The sequence below is a fragment of the Nerophis lumbriciformis genome, linkage group LG17 (assembly GCF_033978685.3).
Source record: "Nerophis lumbriciformis linkage group LG17, RoL_Nlum_v2.1, whole genome shotgun sequence".
NCBI classification, from domain to species: domain Eukaryota; kingdom Metazoa; phylum Chordata; class Actinopteri; order Syngnathiformes; family Syngnathidae; genus Nerophis; species Nerophis lumbriciformis.
In genome coordinates this window covers 44,468,996-44,488,196 of record NC_084564.2, presented here as the reverse complement: position 1 = coordinate 44,488,196, position 19,201 = coordinate 44,468,996, and the positions used below count along the sequence as shown (strand labels likewise).

Below are 19,201 nucleotides of genomic sequence, written 5' to 3'. Positions count from 1 at the left end.
CCCTAATTAGCTAACCTCAATGAACCCTAAAATACCTTAAAATAAGTATATTCTCACTAATAACTGTACTACTATATGAGTACGTATTTTCTATTGTTTCATTGAAAATAAAACAGCAAAGTCCATTTGGCTGTCATCTGTTTTAATTATGAGACACAATTGTGTCAAAGTCATGATTTTTTTTTTCATGCTTGAAATAAGAAATGATGACTTTAAAAAAGTAGTTTTATACTTGTGAGTGTTGATGACACGACTTTGCAACACTTGATATTCTAGTTTCAAGCATGTTTTACTCAATATAGGTCATCACATCTCAGCAACAAGCTGTAATATCTTACTGACATCATTTAGGAGCAAAACACTTAAAACAAGTAAAACACTCTAACGTAAAATCTGCTTAGTGAGAAGAATGATCTTATCAGACAGAAAATAAGCAAATATCACCCTTATTTGAGATATTTCATCTTACTTAGATTTCACTTTTTGCAATGTAAATAGTTTTGGTATATTTGGAGTCCTTTATTTAAACAATACAAAGGTGTGTTGAGGTGTAGAAATGTTAGATTCCCAAAGTATGGGCAACAGTGGCGCATTCTGGGTAGTATTGGCAGCCCACTAAAAGATGAGTATTTCTTTGATTTGAGTCAGTGAGTAGATTTTGCTTTAGTTTAAGTTGCTATTTTGATTCTTTTTGTTCTGTTTGACACATATTTAAGGCAGTAAACATGCCAACAAACTTAAAGTCTGCCTTCCTATCTTGTTGGCCCTCCGACAGCACATTACAACATGGGTGGGATCCATCTGTACAAAAAGTCTTCAATGAAATGCAACACATGTCTTTTGTCATCAGCATTGTTCTCAACAAATTATATGTTTATATATATAATTATTATTTTTTTTAAATTTATTTATTTTTTTATTTTTTTTATAGCTGCATTGTTTACAACTAGGGTTGCAAAATTCCGGGAATATTCAAAGTTGGAAACTTTCCATGGGAATTAACAGGAATTAATGGGGAATGAATGGGAATAAACATTGAATGCAACATGCTAGATCTTGCAGCATGATTATTAGCTAAAACAACATGATTTAAAGCAAATTCTGTTGAATTTCAACCCTGCACTGTGCATTCCTCCATCACATGTGCAGTGCATTCTTCCATCACATGCACAGATAATTCCCAGCATGCAACACACTACAGCAAGGACTTCATCCAGTCAGGTAAGTGTTGATACCATACTTGCCAACCTTGAGACCCCCAATTTCGGGAGGTGGGGGGTGGGAGCGGGGGTTGTGGTTGGGGCGGGGGCGTGGTTGGGGGCGTGGTTGGGGGCGTGGTTAAGAGGGGAGGAATATATTTACAGCTAGAATTCACCAAGTCAAGTATTTCATATATATATATATATATATATATATATATATAAATATATATATATATATATATATATATATATATATATATATATATATATATATATATATATATATATATATGTATATATATATATATATATATACAGGTAAAAGCCAGTAAATTAGAATATTTTGAAAAACTTGATTTATTTCAGTAATTGCATTCAAAAGGTGTAACTTGTACATTATATTTATTCATTGCACACAGACTGATGCATTCAAATGTTTATTTCATTTAATTTTGATGATTTGAAGTGGCAACAAATGAAAACCCAAAATTCCGTGTGTCACAAAATTAGAATATTACTTAAGGCTAATACAAAAAAGGGATTTTTAGAAATGTTGGCCAACTGAAAAGTATGAAAATGAAAAATATGAGCATGTACAATACTCAATACTTGGTTGGAGCTCCTTTTGCCTCAATTACTGCGTTAATGCGGCGTGGCATGGAGTCGATGAGTTTCTGGCACTGCTCAGGTGTTATGAGAGCCCAGGTTGCTCTGATAGTGGCCTTCAACTCTTCTGCGTTTTTGGGTCTGGCATTCTGCATCTTCCTTTTCACAATACCCCACAGATTTTCTATGGGGCTAAGGTCAGGGGAGTTGGCGGGCCAATTTAGAACAGAAATACCATGGTCCGTAAACCAGGCACGGGTAGATTTTGCGCTGTGTGCAGGCGTCAAGTCCTGTTGGAACTTGAAATCTCCATCTCCATAGAGCAGGTCAGCAGCAGGAAGCATGAAGTGCTCTAAAACTTGCTGGTAGACGGCTGCGTTGACCCTGGATCTCAGGAAACAGAGTGGACCGACACCAGCAGATGACATGGCACCCCAAACCATCACTGATGGTGGAAACTTTACACTAGACTTCAGGCAACGTGGATCCTGTGCCTCTCCTGTCTTCCTCCAGACTCTGGGACCTCGATTTCCAAAGGAAATGCAAAATTTGCATGGTTGGGTGATGGTTGGGGGCGGGGCTAAGAGGGGAGGAGTATATTTACAGCTAGAATTCACCAAGTCAAGTATTTCATATATATATATATATATATATATATATATATATATATATATATATATATATATATATATAAGAAATACTTGACTTTCAGTGAATTCTAGCTATATATTTATTTTATTATATATATATATATATATATATATATATATATATATATATATATATATATATATATATATATATATATATATATATATATATATATAAAAGAAATACTTGAATTTCAGTGTTCATTTATTTACACATATACACACACATAACACTCATCTACTCATTGTTGAGTTAAGGGTTGAATTGTCCATCCTTGTTCTATTCTCTGTCACTATTTTTCCAACCATGCTGAACACCCTTTCGCAGGGACCCAGAAAGGTTTCGAGTACCACCAAAAAAACTGAATCTCTGAAGACAGTATAAAAATCTGTGTTAAAGGTGTACAAATACTGTTTGTATAATAAGCATGTTATTTTTTTTACAAATGAGGGTTAAGAGTTCAGTACTAAAAAAAAAAAGAAAAGAATGTGGCTTAAGTACAGTTTTTTAATTGAGCTGCTGCATTTTTTGGTTGGGTTGTTTATTTATTTTGAGTAACTTCTATACATTTCTAAAAGGGGAGGAATGTAATAGAGTTATCTATGTTTGTCTGTTGCCATCTCCTGGTGAATGTTGGCTATAGCGTACTGGGGTTACTTTTTGGTTGGCCAACGATTTACGTGGTGTTGCGCACCTGACGTCACTCAGGTCCGCATGGAGCTGGAGGGGGCGTGGCTTCCAGCTCCGCCTGAATTTCGGGAGATTTTCGGGAGAAATTTTGTCCCAGGAGGTTTTCGGGAGAGGCGCTGAATTTCGTGAGTTTCCCGGAAAATCCGGGAGGGTTGGCAAGTATGGTTTATTGTTTACCCTTCATGTTCATATTTCACTGTTTGTTGCATTTTTGTTGTGTTTCGCTTGATTGTAAAATATGTGGATGGAGAGGGGGTGTGACATTCATATGTTGTCAATATTCAGTGTTTTATCCTTCATAGTTACCGTATTTTCCGCACTATTAGCCGCACCTAAAAACCACAAATTTACTCAAAAGCTGACAGTGCGGCTTATAACCTGGTGCGCTTTATATATGGATTAATATTAAGATTCATTTTCATAAAGTTTCGGTCTCGCAACTACGGTAAACAGCCGCCATCTTTTTTCCCCGTAGAACAGGAAGTGCTTCTTCTTCTACGCAAGCAACCGCCAAGGTAAGCACCCACCCCCATAGAAGAGGAAGCGCTTCTTCTTCTACTGTAAGCAACCACCCGCCCCCGAAGAAGAAGAAGAAGCGCACGGATATTACGTTTCATTTCCTTTGTGTGTTTACATCTGTAAAGACCACAAAATGGCTCCTACTAAGCGACAGGTTTCCGGTTCATGAAAAGACGCAATCTCTCCATCCGCACACGGACTACTATTTCACAGCAACTGCCTAAAGACTTTCAAGAAAAGCTGGCTACTTTCCGTGCATATTGTAAAAACAAGATAGCTGAAAAAAAAGATCCGGCCAGAGAACATTATCAACATGGACGAGGTTCCACTGACTTTTGATATTCCTGTGAACCGCACTGTGGATACAACGGGAGCACGTACGGTGAATATTCGCACCACAGGGAATGAGAAGTCATCCTTCACTGTGGTTCTAGCTTGCCATGCTAATGGCCAGAAACTTCCACCCATGGTGATATTCAAAAGGAAGACCTTGCCAAAAGAGACCTTTCCAGCCGGCGTCATCATAAAAGCTAACTCGAAGGGATGGATGGATGAAGAAAAGATGAGCGAGTGGTTAAGGGAAGTTTACGCGAAGAGGCCGGGTGGCTTTTTTCACGCAGCTCCGTCCATGTTGATATACGACTCCATGCGCGCCCACATCACGCTGGTTTTTAATATATTATTAAAGTTTGACTGACCTATCTGACTGTTTTTTTGACATTCCTTTAGCGCAGTTAGATGCGGCTTATAACACGGGGCGGCTTATAGGTGGACAAAGTTTTGAAATATGCCGTTCATTGAAGGCGCGGCTTATAACCCAGGGCGCCTTATGGTGCGGAAAATACGGGTAATATTATAAATCCCACATTCTTTATTTTCATGTACATTCTGGGTTTGTCATTCAGTAAAAAAAATGTAAAATTCCATTCCGTTTTTTAAGGCGGTCTGTCATAATCAGACATTATTGTGAGGTTTTGTATTAGTGTTCAAAAAATAGATACATTTTTTTCCTCTAAATTTGGCCCCTGAGTCAAAATAATTGCCTAAGCCTGCCAGATGCTCACCTTAGGTGTGGGTGAAAAACACACAGTGGTAGATTTTGTCTGAGCAGCACAGACTGTGTAGTGGCTCTGACCAGAGATCTTTTTGTAAGAAGGGGGACCCAGGTTGGCCTTATGGGCTAGTGACGTTGGCCCAGGTGGGGAAGGTGTCCAGCTGAAACATGGCCCGACCCCAGGTGTTGATAGCCAGAGTGATGCAAACAATGCCGATGATGTTCATGACTATTCCCGTCCTAGCCTGAAATATTTAAGGTAGGGTTGAGAGACAGGCAGAGACGGGGTGGACTGACCACCAAGTACAAAATACATAGAATGACCAAATATTTCCCAACCAAAGCAAAGAGCTTATACAAACCATATCTGAAACCTTGAGGTATCCATAAGAGAAGACTATGGCGTTGGGAGGTGTGGCGACCGGCAGCATGAAGGCAAAGGAGGCACTCAGCGTACACGGCACCATGACATACAGCGGGTTCATTCCGATGGACTGCGACTGCAGAAACACACAAAGATCAACTAAATCTGCCACTTTGACTGGCAAACACAACCACGGACTAACTAGTCTGGCTGGAGCAAAAAGGCTCGATAGGCGGGTGTAATTGAGATGCTGCGAATTTAGGATTGAGTCATTTGAAGTAGAAAAGCGCCAGACTGTGAACACTAATGGCAGACTGCAATGATGTAAACATTAAAGGGGAACATTATCACCAGACCTACAGGTAAAAGCCAGTAAATTAGAATATTTTGAAAAACTTGATTTATTTCAGTAATTGCATTCAAAAGGTGTAACTTGTACATTATATTTATTCATTGCACACAGACTGATGCATTCAAATGTTTATTTCATTTAATTTTGATGATTTGAAGTGGCAACAAATGAAAATCCAAAATTCCGTGTGTCACAAAATTGGAATATTACTTAAGGCTAATACAAAAAAGGGATTTTTAGAAATGTTGGCCAACTGAAAAGTATGAAAATGAAAAATATGAGCATGTACAATACTCAATACTTGGTTGGAGCTCCTTTTGCCTCAATTACTGCGTTAATGCGGCGTGGCATGGAGTCGATGAGTTTCTGGCACTGCTCAGGTGTTATGAGAGCCCAGGTTGCTCTGATAGTGGCCTTCAACTCTTCTGCGTTTTTGGGTCTGGCATTCTGCATCTTCCTTTTCACAATACCCCACAGATTTTCTATGGGGCTAAGGTCAGGGGAGTTGGCGGGCCAATTTAGAACAGAAATACCATGGTCCGTAAACCAGGCGCGGGTAGATTTTGCGCTGTGTGCAGGCGCCAAGTCCTGTTGGAACTTGAAATCTCCATCTCCATAGAGCAGGTCAGCAGCAGGAAGCATGAAGTGCTCTAAAACTTGCTGGTAGACGGCTGCGTTGACCCTGGATCTCAGGAAACAGAGTGGACCGACACCAGCAGATGACATGGCACCCCAAACCATCACCCAACCATGCAAATTTTGCATTTCCTTTGGAAATCGAGATCCCAGAGTCTGGAGGAAGACAGGAGAGGCACAGGATCCACGTTGCCTGAAGTCTAGTGTAAAGTTTCCACCATCAGTGATGGTTTGGGGTGCCATGTCATCTGCTGGTGTCGGTCCACTCTGTTTCCTGAGATCCAGGGTCAACGCAGCCGTCTACCAGCAAGTTTTAGAGCACTTCATGCTTCCTGCTGCTGACCTGCTCTATGGAGATGGAGATTTCAAGTTCCAACAGGACTTGGCGCCTGCACACAGCGCAAAATCTACCCGTGCCTGGTTTACGGACCATGGTATTTCTGTTCTAAATTGGCCCGCCAACTCCCCTGACCTTAGCCCCATAGAAAATCTGTGGGGTATTGTGAAAAGGAAGATGCAGAATGCCAGACCCAAAAACGCAGAAGAGTTGAAGGCCACTATCAGAGCAACCTGGGCTCTCATAACACCTGAGCAGTGCCAGAAACTCATCGACTCCATGCCACGCCGCATTAACGCAGTAATTGAGGCAAAAGGAGCTCCAACCAAGTATTGAGTATTGTACATGCTCATATTTTTCATTTTCATACTTTTCAGTTGGCCAACATTTCTACAAATCCCTTTTTTGTATTAGCCTTAAGTAATATTCTAATTTTGTGACACACGGAATTTTGGATTTTCATTTGTTGCCACTTCAAATCATCAAAATTAAATGAAATAAACATTTGAATGCATCAGTCTGTGTGCAATGAATAAATATAATGTACAAGTTACACCTTTTGAATGCAATTACTGAAATAAATCAAGTTTTTCAAAATATTCTAATTTACTGGCTTTTACCTGTATGTAAGCGTCAATATATACCTTGATGTTGTAGAAAAAAGACCTTTTTTTTTTTTTAACCGATTTCCGAACTCTAAATGGGTGAATTTTGGCGAATTAAACGCCTTTCTAATATTCGCTCTCGGAGCGATGACGTCACAACGTGACGTCACATCGGGAAGCAATCCGCCATTTTCTCAAACACCGAGTCAAATCAGCTCTGTTATTTTCCGTATTTTTTCCGACTGTTTTCCGTACCTTGGAGACATCATGCCTCGTCGGTGTGTTGTCGGAGGGTGTAACAACACCAACAGGGACGGATTCAAGTTGCACCAGTGGCCCAAAGATGCCAAAGTGGCAAGAAATTTTTCCGCACACTTTACCGACGAAAGCTATGCTACGACAGAGATGGCAAGAATGTGTGGATATCCTGCGACACTCAAAGCAGATGCATTTCCAACCATAAAGTCAAAGAAATCTGCCGCCAGACCCCCATTGAATCTGCCGGAGTGTTTGAGCAATTCAGGGACAAAGGACCTCGGTAGCACGGCGAGCGATGGCGGCAGTTTGTTCCCACAGACGAGCGAGCTAAACCCCCTGGATGTCTTGGCTCACACCGTCCCGAAGATGATCAAGAGAAGAATATCGACCCTAGCTTCCCTGGCCTGCTGACATGAGGGTATGTCTACAGAATATATTAATTGATGAAAACTGGGCTGTCTGCACTCTCAAAGTGCATGTTGTTGCCAAATGTATTTCATATGCTGTAAACCTAGTTCATAGTTGTTAGTTTCCTTTAATGCCAAACAAACACATACCAATCGTTGGTTAGAAGGCGATCGCCGAATTCGTCCTCGCTTTCTCCCGTGTCGCTGGCTGTCGTGTCGTTTTCCTCGGTTTCGCTTGCATACGGTTCAAACCGATATGGCTCAGTAGCTTCAGTTTCTTCTTCAATTTGGTTTTCGCTACCTGCCTCCACACTACAACCATCCGTTTCAATACATGCATAATCTGTTGAATCGCTTAAGCCGCTGAAATCCGAGTCTGAATCCGAGCTAATGTCGCTATAGCTTGCTGTTCTATGCGCCATGTTTGTTTGTGTTGGCATCACTATGTGACGTCACAGGAAAATGGACGGGTGTATATAACGATGGTTAAAATCAGGCACTTTGAAGCTTTTTTTAGGGATATTGCGTGATGGGTAAAATTTTGGAAAAAACTTCGAAAAATATAATAAGCCACTGGGAACTGATTTTTAATGGTTTTAACCATTCTGAAATTGTGATAATGTTCCCCTTTAAACTATCCATGAGTTGAACATGCCACAGCACGGCATCTCACTGGGCACGGCCATTTCTTGTTCCTAAATATACTTCCCAACTCAAAAAACATGGCTTGCATTAGGATAGATAGATAGATAGATAGATAGATAGATAGATAGATAGATAGATAGATAGATAGATAGATAGATAGATAGATAGATAGATAGATAGATAGATAGATAGATAGATAGATAGATAGATAGATAGATTGATAGATAGATCATACTTGCCAACCCTCCCGGATTTTCCGGGAGACTCCCGAAATTCAGCGCCTCTCCCGAAAACCTCCCGGGACAAATTTTCTCCCGAAAATCTCCCGAAATTCAGGCGGAGCTGGAGGCCACGCCCCCTCCAGCTCCATGCGGACCTGAGTGACGTGTTGACAGCCTGTTCACACGTCCGCTTTCCCACAATATAAACAGCTAATGATGGAGGGCGAGTTCTTGGTTTCTTATGTGGGTTTATTGTTAGGCAGTTTCATTAACGTCCTCCCAGCGCGGTAACAACACACAACAACAGCAGTCAAGTTTTTGTCTACCGTAAAACAGTTCGTCTGCCGTAAACAGCAATGTTGTGACACTTTTAAACAGGACAATACTGCCATCTACTGTACATGCATATGTGACCCACCCATAATGTGTCACATTTTTGTGTTGATTTATTTATTTTATTTTGTGGTTTGAATTCGTTTTTGGAGCTGTCATTACACATTTATCAGTATTCACATTGGTCAGTAGGGGGCAGTAAGGCGTTTCTTCCCAATTGAATGCTATCACCTGCAGACCCGAAGTGTCTTGTCATTCTGATGAGCGCGACCAGTCTGTGAACAATTGAAACGTCCTGTGTGCTTTTTCCTCCTGTATAACAGGTTAGTTTTGGTGAATCAACTCACTGAATAATATCCATGTGATCTTTATAAGTTTAAGTACACATTCTGATGGTGGAGCCTAACTCTAAAGTGTTTGTGAGTTGTAGTTTGTATTTGTGAATGAATCCAGTGCACAGCTGCAGTAATCAATCAAAGGCCACGTGAGTGCGCAATGTTTATATAGGAACTTCTGATCCTAATTCAGACTCCCAAATTAGAGCTCCCGTTTCCTTATTGATTTTATAATGTATATTTGTATAATGTGTGTGTTCTGAAATAGTGACAGAGAATAGAACAAGGATGGACAACTCAACCCTTAACTCAACAATGAGTAGATGAGTGTTATGTGTGTGTATTTGTGTAAATAAATGAACACTGAAATTCAAGTATTTCTTTTATTTATATATATATATATATATATATATATATATATATATATATATATATATATATATATATATATATATATATATATATAGAGCTAGAATTCACCGAAAGTCAAGTATTTCTTGTACAGGTAAAAGCCAGTAAATTAGAATATTTTGAAAAACTTGATTTATTTCAGTAATTGCATTCAAAAGGTGTAACTTGTACATTATATTTATTCATTGCACACAGACTGATGCATTCAAATGTTTATTTCATTTAATTTTGATGATTTGAAGTGGCAACAAATGAAAATCCAAAATTCCGTGTGTCACAAAATTAGAATATTACTTAAGGCTAATACAAAAAAGGGATTTTTAGAAATGTTGGCCAACTGAAAAGTATGAAAATGAAAAATATGAGCATGTACAATACTCAATACTTGGTTGGAGCTCCTTTTGCCTCAATTACTGCGTTAATGCGGCGTGGCATGGAGTCGATGAGTTTCTGGCACTGCTCAGGTGTTATGAGAGCCCAGGTTGCTCTGATAGTGGCCTTCAACTCTTCTGCGTTTTTGGGTCTGGCATTCTGCATCTTCCTTTTCACAATACCCCACAGATTTTCTATGGGGCTAAGGTCAGGGGAGTTGGCGGGCCAATTTAGAGAACAGAAATACCATGGTCTGTAAACCAGGCGCGGGTAGATTTTGCGCTGTGTGCAGGCACCAAGTCCTGTTGGAACTTGAAATCTCCATCTCCATAGAGCAGGTCAGCAGCAGGAAGCATGAAGTGCTCTAAAACTTGCTGGTAGACGGCTGCGTTGACCCTGGATCTCAGGAAACAGAGTGGACCGACACCAGCAGATGACATGGCACCCCAAACCATCACCCAACCATGCAAATTTTGCATTTCCTTTGGAAATCGAGGTCCCAGAGTCTGGAGGAAGACAGGAGAGGCACAGGATCCACGTTGCCTGAAGTCAAGTTTAAAGTTTCCACCATCAGTAGGTCTCAAGGTTGGCAAGTATGAGATAGATAGATAGATAGATAGATAGATAGATAGATAGATAATAGCCATCCACAGCAGTGACTAAGATATGTTGTAGATGGCAACATGTTGTTCAAACCCAACTGATTAGAAGATCATTTAAATGTTTGTTGAAGTGAAGTTGTTCAAACAATGTAACTGTAATATTCTTAGGAGGTCTAGGGGAGCCAAGGCTCCTTGAAGAGCTCCTTGATCCCAAAAGATCGTAAATGCAGCCTTCGTTTGTAGGCAAACAATGCATATTGCCCCAACACTAAATTGTAAACCTAGTATGGCACCGGAATAATGGCATGTCCTGCAAGCCTGCAGAGATAATAAACAGAAGAGGACATTGAACTTTGACCTAATTAATTCCAGGTCTAGAACAAACTGTCTGCCTTCCTGTGTCAAGTCACAAGCCATAACTTTGGCCAAGCCCCTTCACCTTCAGGGTTGTAAATGATGAGATGTTCTTCTCCTTCTGTCCTTTTGTCTTGTGAGCCCACTTGTCTTCACCCGAAATAAATATCTATCCAAGCACCGCTTGCTTGTCTCTTGCAGCCCAGACTCTGGCGCTCACTTGCAGAGCATGACCGAGGCGCACAATACTGCCATTCTTCTGCCTGCGAGGCAGGCTGAGCTGAATTGCAAGGATCCGGGCTGAACTGGCATGTTTGGCAGGATACAAATGGGATGTGGGGCCAGGGGGAAGGGGGCCAAACACATTCAACTGGATGGGTAACCAAACAGGCGTGAACTAGGCAGACTCTCACTGGGGAAGGGTTTGAACGCTTGTCTCCAGTTGGGAAAACTGAGCTAAAAAGGAAGCACGGCACCTCACTGAACCACGGTTGCCTCACATCAGCCGTATTCTACGGCTTATAATGCGTCTTTTCAACAACAAAAAACATTGTTCTTACCATTGAGGCTAAGATGGGTAAGAAGAGTGTTGCAGTGGCCACATTGCTGGTGCATTCTGTGAAGGTTGCAATCAGAAGGCATAAGATGATAGCAATGGCCCAGGGAGGGATGCTTTGCAGGGGGCTCATTTGAGCTCCCATCCACTTGGAGAGTCCAGATACCTAAGAGGAAGATGACATTCAGAAAGTAAAATGCAAGTAGTGGATATTAGTAATTGAGGAAAATATTCAGTGATGTCAATAAAGTTTTATTATAGCCACAATTTACCGTATTTTCCGCACCATAAGCCGCCCTGGGTTATAAGCCGCGCCTTCAATGAACGGCATATTTCAAAACTTTGTCCACCTATAAGCCGCCCCGTGTTGTAAGCCGCATCTAACTGCGCTAAAGGAATGTCAAAAAAACAGTCAGATAGGTCAGTCAAACTTTAATAATATATTAAAAACCAGCGTGATGTGGGCGCGCATGGAGTCGTATATCAACATGGACGGAGCTGCGTGAAAAAAGCCACCCGGCCTCTTCGCGTAAACTTACCTTAACCACTCGCTCATCTTTTCTTCATCCATCCATCCCTTCGAGTTAGCTTTTATGATGACGCCGGCTGGAAAGATCTCTTTTGGCAAGGTCTTCCTTTTGAATATCACCATGGGTGGAAGTTTCTGGCCATTAGCATGGCAAGCTAGAACCACAGTGAAGGATGACTTCTCATTCCCTGTGGTGCGAATATTCACCGTACGTGCTCCCGTTGTATCCACAGTGCGGTTCACAGGAATATCAAAAGTCAGTGGAACCTCGTCCATGTTGATAATGTTCTCTGGCCGGATCTTTTTTTCAGCTATCTTGTTTTTACAATATGCACGGAAAGTAGCCAGCTTTTCTTGAAAGTCTTTAGGCAGTTGCTGTGAAATAGTAGTCCGTGTGCGGATGGAGAGATTGCGTCTTTTCATGAACCGGATCCCTGACGCTTAGTAGGAGCCATTTTGTGGTCTTTACAGATGTAAACACACAAAGGAAATGAAACGTAATATCCGCGCGCTTCTTCTTCTTCTACGCGGGCGGGTGGTTGCTTACAGTAGAAGAAGAAGCGCTTCCTGTTCTATGGGGGCGGGTGCTTACCTTGGCGGTTGCTTGCGTAGAAGAAGAAGCACTTCCTCTTCTACCGGGAAAAAAGATGGCGGCTGTTTACCGTAGTTGCGAGACCGAAACTTTATGAAAATGAATCTTAATATTAATCCATATATATAAAGCGCACCGGGTTATAAGCCGCACTGTCAGCTTTTGAGTAAATTTGTGGTTTTTAGGTGCGGCTAATAGTGCGGAAAATACGGTATGTGACTTATAGTGCAATGTTGCTGTTTCAAATTAAAAACTTTATATCAAAATGTGGCTTCTTGTTGTTCAGTGACGATGTTCTTTGCTCTTTCTGAACTAAGACATCACAAGATGGTGGTACAGTGGAGCATGTCTCAGCAACGGGCTCAAATCTCGACTAAGAACTTTCCAAGAATGGGTTTTGCAATCTGTCAGCATCTTTGTGTAGGCAGAGAATGAATAGTTGAAGGAAACTAATTGTAGTCCTCATAGTTGGCATATCTGCTCTTCATCGATGACTGCAGAACCACACAGCCTAAATGTCATCTGGTAAAGTACACTGACACAGAGGAGATTCTCAAGACGTGTCAGCAAATTATTTTGGAGTAAGCAATAATATCCTCCTGACTTTCTACTACTCCTTCACGTTCCCCATAACCTGCGGGTTCCACACCACCAGCCTCCAGAAGAGTGGCCCAGTGGTTAGACTACGCCCAAGACCCAACCACAGAACTTTCCTCCAAAAGGTCTTATCTTTGTCCATGGGGTGTCAGATGACACAAAAATGGAGCTGTTTGGCCACAATACCCAGCAATATGTTTGGAGGAGAAAAGGTGAGGCCTTTATTCCCAGGAACACCTACCGTCAAGCATGGTGGTGGTAGTATTATGCTCTGGGCCTGTTTTGCTGCCAATGGAACTGGTGCTTTAAATGGGACAATGAGGAGGATTACCTCCAAATTCTTCAGGACAAGCTAAAATCATCAGCCCGGAGGTTGGGTCTTGGGCGCAGTTGGGTGTTCCAACAGGACAATGACCCCAATCACACCTCAAAAGTGGTAAAAGCAATGGCTAAATCAGGCTAGAATGAAGGTTTTAGAACGGCCTTCCCAAAGTCCTGACTTTTTTAATTTGAACTGAATATTACACTGTCTTCAAGAGACTTCCTCACAGATAGACCCCAGTCTGTGAGAGTGGGCAACAACACCTCCAGTGCCATCTCTCTGAGCACCGGCTCCCCCCCAGGGCTGCGTCCTGAGTCCACTGCTGTTCACGTTGATGACCCATGACATCTGGTTGACTGGTGCAGAACCAACAACCTGGTCCTGAACGTCGACAAGACCAAAGAGATCATCGTCGACTTCAGGAAGCACCAGTCCAGCCACACTCCTCTTCGTCAACGGCACAGCAGTGGAGATGGTAAGCAGCACCAAGTTCCTGGGGGTGCAGATAACTGACAATATGACCTGGTCCCTACACACCGGAGCTCTTGTAAAAAGAGCTCAGCAACGCACGCACTTTTTGCGTTGGATGAGAAGAGCACAGCTCCCTCAGCACATTCTACAGAGGCACTATAGAAAGCCTGCTGACCAACAGCATCTCTGTCTGGACTGGAGCCTGCAATGCCTCAGACTGGAAGTCTCTACAGAGAGTGGTGAGGACGGCGGAAAAGATCATCAGGACTCCTCTTCCTCCTATCCAGGAAATCGCAAAAAGCCGCTGCCTGACTAGGGCTCAGAAAATCTGTAGAGACTCCTCCCACCCCCACCAAGGACTGTTTTCACTGCTGGACTCTAGAAAGAGGTTCCGCAGCCTCCGTAGCAGAACCAGGTTCTGTAACAGCTTCTTCCCTCAGGCCATCAGACTCTTGAACGCATCAAAATAATTCCCTCAATTCCCCCCCAAAAACGGATTAACTGGCTGGAATATAAAGACATTATAACATACATCCATAAACGTGGATGCATATGAAAAAGTGCAATATATTTATCTGTACAGTAATCTATTTATTTTTATCTGCACCTTATTGCTCTTTTATCTTGCACTACAACCAGCTAATGCAACAACATTTCGTTCTTATCTGTACTGTAAAGTTCAAATTTGAATGACAATAAAAGGAAGTCTAAGTCTGAGTCTAAGAGTCATCCACTATGATAAAGTAAAAGCCCTACTGAAGCAGCTTTGGGGGACAATACAGACAACCTTATGTCATCCTGTCCCTATGATGAATACCACCACCTACCTCGCTTCCTTTGGCAAGAGCAAAACCTCCTCCAAGAAGAAGCACAATTCCCCACGGTAACTTCTTTTGGGCAACTTTCCAGGTGAGCAGACGAGGGATTGAATTTGAAGTTGGATGAGACACTGCAGAGCCAGTAGAGTGTTGAGTTATTGCAGCGATGACTTGCACACATTTTTTACACAGAGTGATGGCCACCTGTGTCAAAACGCTGAGTCCTCCATGAGCAGAAATGTGGTGGTTTAGATGGCAGAACAAACAGAAGAACAGCAATGAAGATCGCCACAGTAGCGTCTGTAACGTACCTGAGAGGAAATATGATGTTATGTAAGTCAGAACAAATACAAAGGATGTCTTTGATTGGTAAAGGAATCGTACTCTGCTTTGGAGTTAAATATGTCTGTTGCCCAGCCGTCCACAAAGCCTGGATCCCTTGTGAACCACAAGACCACCAGCAGAATGAAGAGACCCAGGACACTGATCTCTCCAAAAGACATGGGCCCCAAAAGACGATGCTGCTCTCGGATCATGTTGTAGGCGGCGAGCTCCTTCTCGGTCTTCACAGAACCACAGGCCCATGTCTTCCTAAAGCTGGAGATACCAAAACGTTATGTCTATGGTCAATCCCACTCCTGGTGTGGTAGAACTTTCAGGAAGTTGACATGACCTGCACCTACTTGAATCCAACAAAGACAAACTGCAGCCACAGCCAAGCCATTGTGAGCATGAGGATCATGTTCGGAAAGGCGAATCCAAACCAGGAGGCGAAATTAATCACGTTACCATTTTCAGGGAAGAGTCTAAAGACAAGAACATTAGGGGTAACATACTTTCATGGATAAGATTGACTATAATTGAGCATTTTTGTAGTTCAACACTCACTGGCTCATTTGGCCATTCAACACCAGATTTGGACCAGTCCCAGTCAGTGTGGCGGTGCCGCCTATGCTAGCAGCGTAGCAGACGCACAAGGTCATCCCCTTGCACAACTTCATTCTTTCTGCTGCCGTCTTATGCCTGGTAACCTCCACAGAAGTATCCAAAAAAGTCACAACCACGGGGCCTTCAAAAAAAGACCATGTCTGAGAGCAACATAAGAACATACGATCCTTTGCTAGTCTTGCTATACAGGTAAAAGCCAGAAAATTAGAATATTTTGAAAAACTTGATTTATTTCAGTAATTGCATTCAAAAGGTGTAACTTGTACATTATATTTATTCATTGCACACAGACTGATGCATTCAAATGTTTATTTCATTTAATTTTGATGATTTGAAGTGGCAACAAATGAAAATCCAAAATTCCGTGTGTCACAAAATTAGAATATTACTTAAGGCTAATACAAAAAAGGGATTTTTAGAAATGTTGGCCAACTGAAAAGTATGAAAATGAAAAATATGAGCATGTACAATACTCAATACTTGGTTGGAGCTCCTTTTGCCTCAATTACTGCGTTAATGCGGCGTGGCATGGAGTCGATGAGTTTCTGGCACTGCTCAGGTGTTATGAGAGCCCAGGTTGCTCTGATAGTGGCTTTCAACTCTTCTGCGTTTTTGGGTCTGGCATTCTGCATCTTCCTTTTCACAATACCCCACAGATTTTCTATGGGGCTAAGGTCAGGGGAGTTGGCGGGCCAATTTAGAACAGAAATACCATGGTCCGTAAACCAGGCACGGGTAGATTTTGCGCTGTGTGCAGGCGCCAAGTCCTGTTGGAACTTGAAATCTCCATCTCCATAGAGCAGGTCAGCAGCAGGAAGCATGAAGTGCTCTAAAACTTGCTGGTAGACGGCTGCGTTGACCCTGGATCTCAGGAAACAGAGTGGACCGACACCAGCAGATGACATGGCACCCCAAACCATCACCCAACCATGCAAATTTTGCATTTCCTTTGAAAATCGAGGTCCCAGAGTCTGGAGGAAGACAGGAGAGGCACAGGATCCACGTTGCCTGAAGTCTAGTGTAAGGTTTCCACTATCAGTGATGGTTTGGGGTGCCATGTCATCTGCTGGTGTCGGTCCACTCTGTTTCCTGAGATCCAGGGTCAACGCAGCCGTCTACCAGCAAGTTTTAGAGCACTTCATGCTTCCTGCTGCTGACCTGCTCTATGGAGATGGAGATTTCAAGTTCCAACAGGACTTGGCGCCTGCACACAGCGCAAAATCTACCCGTGCCTGGTTTACGGACCATGGTATTTCTGTTCTAAATTGGCCCGCCAACTCCTCTGACCTTAGCCCCATAGAAAATCTGTGGGGTATTGTGAAAAGGAAGATGCAGAATGCCAGACCCAAAAACGCAGAAGAGTTGAAGGCCACTATCAGAGCAACCTGGGCTCTCATAACACCTGAGCAGTGCCAGAAACTCATCGACTCCATGCCACGCCGCATTAACGCAGTAATTGAGGCAAAAGGAGCTCCAACCAAGTATTGAGTATTGTACATGCTCATATTTTTCATTTTCATACTTTTCAGTTGGCCAACATTTCTAAAAATCCCTTTTTTGTATTAGCCTTAAGTAATATTCTAATTTTGTGACACACGGAATTTTGGATTTTCATTTGTTGCCACTTCAAATCATCAAAATTAAATGAAATAAACATTTGAATGCATCAGTCTGTGTGCAATGAATAAATATAATGTACAAGTTACACCTTTTGAATGCAATTACTGAAATAAATCAAGTTTTTCAAAATATTCTAATTTACTGGCTTTTACCTGTATGTAATCTTTCTTCAATCTTAAAGACGTCTCACCTGTTGCCTCAGCCCGTTTCTCCGACTGTGAAGGCTGCTTGCCATCCACATCAGTTATCTGGCTTTCCTCAGAGTTCAGTTCCCGAGGTATCTGTGCCTCGCTGTTGCTGAGCTCCTCCAGCACCGCTTGGACAATAGGCACCATCATGGCTGTGGTGGCGGTGTTACTGATCCACATGGACAAGAAGGCAGTCACGCCCATAAAACCCAACATAAGCCTGCAACATAGGAAACGTTAGAGGTGGTCTAGGGGGAAAACAACAAAAAATCCATCTGGATCCATGGTTCATGGTCTACAAAAGCACAAAAAATGACCACATTTGAGACGCAAACGTCTTTCCTGGTGATGCATTGCTGTGACCTCAGTGCAGTCAAAGCATTGAACGGATTGAGTTTCATTCAAACTTATTTGGAATAGGTGATGATTCTCGTGAATGGTAATGATTGGAGGAAGCAGACTTCAGGGCCTGATGTACTGAAGGTTTGCTAAAACTCATGCAACATGATAGCGCACTCAAAGCTGATCTACTAGGCTCATGCGCAGTCGATTGCAATTCTTAGTCTGTGTTTGGATAAAGTGCAGGCCAAAAGTTTGGCCACACCTTCTCATTCAATGCGTTTTCTCTATTTTCATGACTATTTACATTGTAGATTGTCACATCAAGGCAGCACGGTGGAAACAGGGGTTAGTGCATGTGCCTCACAATACGAAGGTCCTGAGTAGTCCTGAGTTCAATCCCGGGCTCGGGATCTTTCTGTGTGGAGTTTGCATGTTCTCCCCGTGACTGCGTGGGTTCTACTCCGGCTTCCTCTCACCTCCAAAGACATGCACCTGGGGATAGGCCCCTCCCACCTCCAAAGACATGCACCTGGGGATAGGCCCCTCCCACTTCCAAAGACATGCACCTGGGGATAGGTTGATTGGCAACACTAAATGGTCCCTAGTGTGTGAATGTGAGTGTCAATGTTGTCTGTCTATCTGTGTTGGCCCTGCGATGAGGTGGCGACTTGTCCAGGGTGTATCCCGCCTTCCGCCCGAATGCAGCTGATTGGCTCCAGTACCCCCCGCGACCCCAAAAGGGACAAGCGGTAGGAAATGGATGGATGGATGGATTGTCACATCAAAACTATGAATGAACACATGTGGAGATATGTACTTCAAAATAGCCACCCTTTGCTCTGATTACTACTTTGCACACGCTTGGCATTCTCTCCATGAGCTTCAAGCACACCTGGGAAGTGAAAACCATTTCAGGTGACTACCTCTTGAAGCTCATGGAGAGAATGCCAAGCGTGTGCAAAGCAGTAATCAGAGCAAAACATAACATGTGTTCATTCATAGTTTTGATGTGACAATCTACAATGTAAATAGTCATGAAAATAAAGAAAATGTATTAAATGAGAAGGTGTCTGCAACATCGCGTGGACATCGGGGGCGGTACCTCTGGATTGGCAGACCGGGGTGGTGGTTCCTCTCTTTAAGAAGGGGAACCGGAGGGTGTGTTCCAACTATCGTGGGATCACACTCCTCAGCCTTCCCGGTAAGGTCTATTCAGGTGTACTGGAGAGGAGGCTACGCCGGATAGTCCAACCTCGGATTCAGG

General features: G+C 42.5%; 2 protein-coding genes across 3 annotated transcripts in view; both read right to left on the bottom strand.

The window, feature by feature from the left end:
- slc47a3 (solute carrier family 47 member 3) overlaps nt 1-4,867 on the bottom strand; it is a 66,729-nt gene extending 61,862 nt beyond the window's left edge. Inside the window, exon 1 of the mRNA XM_061973218.1 lies at nt 4,733-4,867. The gene's annotated coding sequence lies outside the window, so the exon portion shown is untranslated. The remainder of the gene's footprint in view (nt 1-4,732) is intronic.
- Nucleotides 3,833-19,201, bottom strand: part of slc13a5b (solute carrier family 13 member 5b) — a 42,204-nt gene continuing 26,835 nt past the window's right edge. For both annotated transcript variants that reach the window (XM_061973216.1, XM_061973217.1), the window contains 9 exons: nt 17,598-17,815; nt 15,728-15,908; nt 15,523-15,645; nt 15,224-15,436; nt 15,044-15,150; nt 14,849-14,970; nt 11,515-11,676; nt 5,085-5,222; nt 3,833-4,967 (listed from right to left, as the gene is read on the bottom strand). In XM_061973216.1, the coding sequence (XP_061829200.1) occupies nt 4,842-4,967; nt 5,085-5,222; nt 11,515-11,676; nt 14,849-14,970; nt 15,044-15,150; nt 15,224-15,436; nt 15,523-15,645; nt 15,728-15,908; nt 17,598-17,815 (1,390 nt within the window). In that variant the 3' untranslated portion in view covers nt 3,833-4,841. The remainder of the gene's footprint in view (nt 4,968-5,084; nt 5,223-11,514; nt 11,677-14,848; nt 14,971-15,043; nt 15,151-15,223; nt 15,437-15,522; nt 15,646-15,727; nt 15,909-17,597; nt 17,816-19,201) is intronic.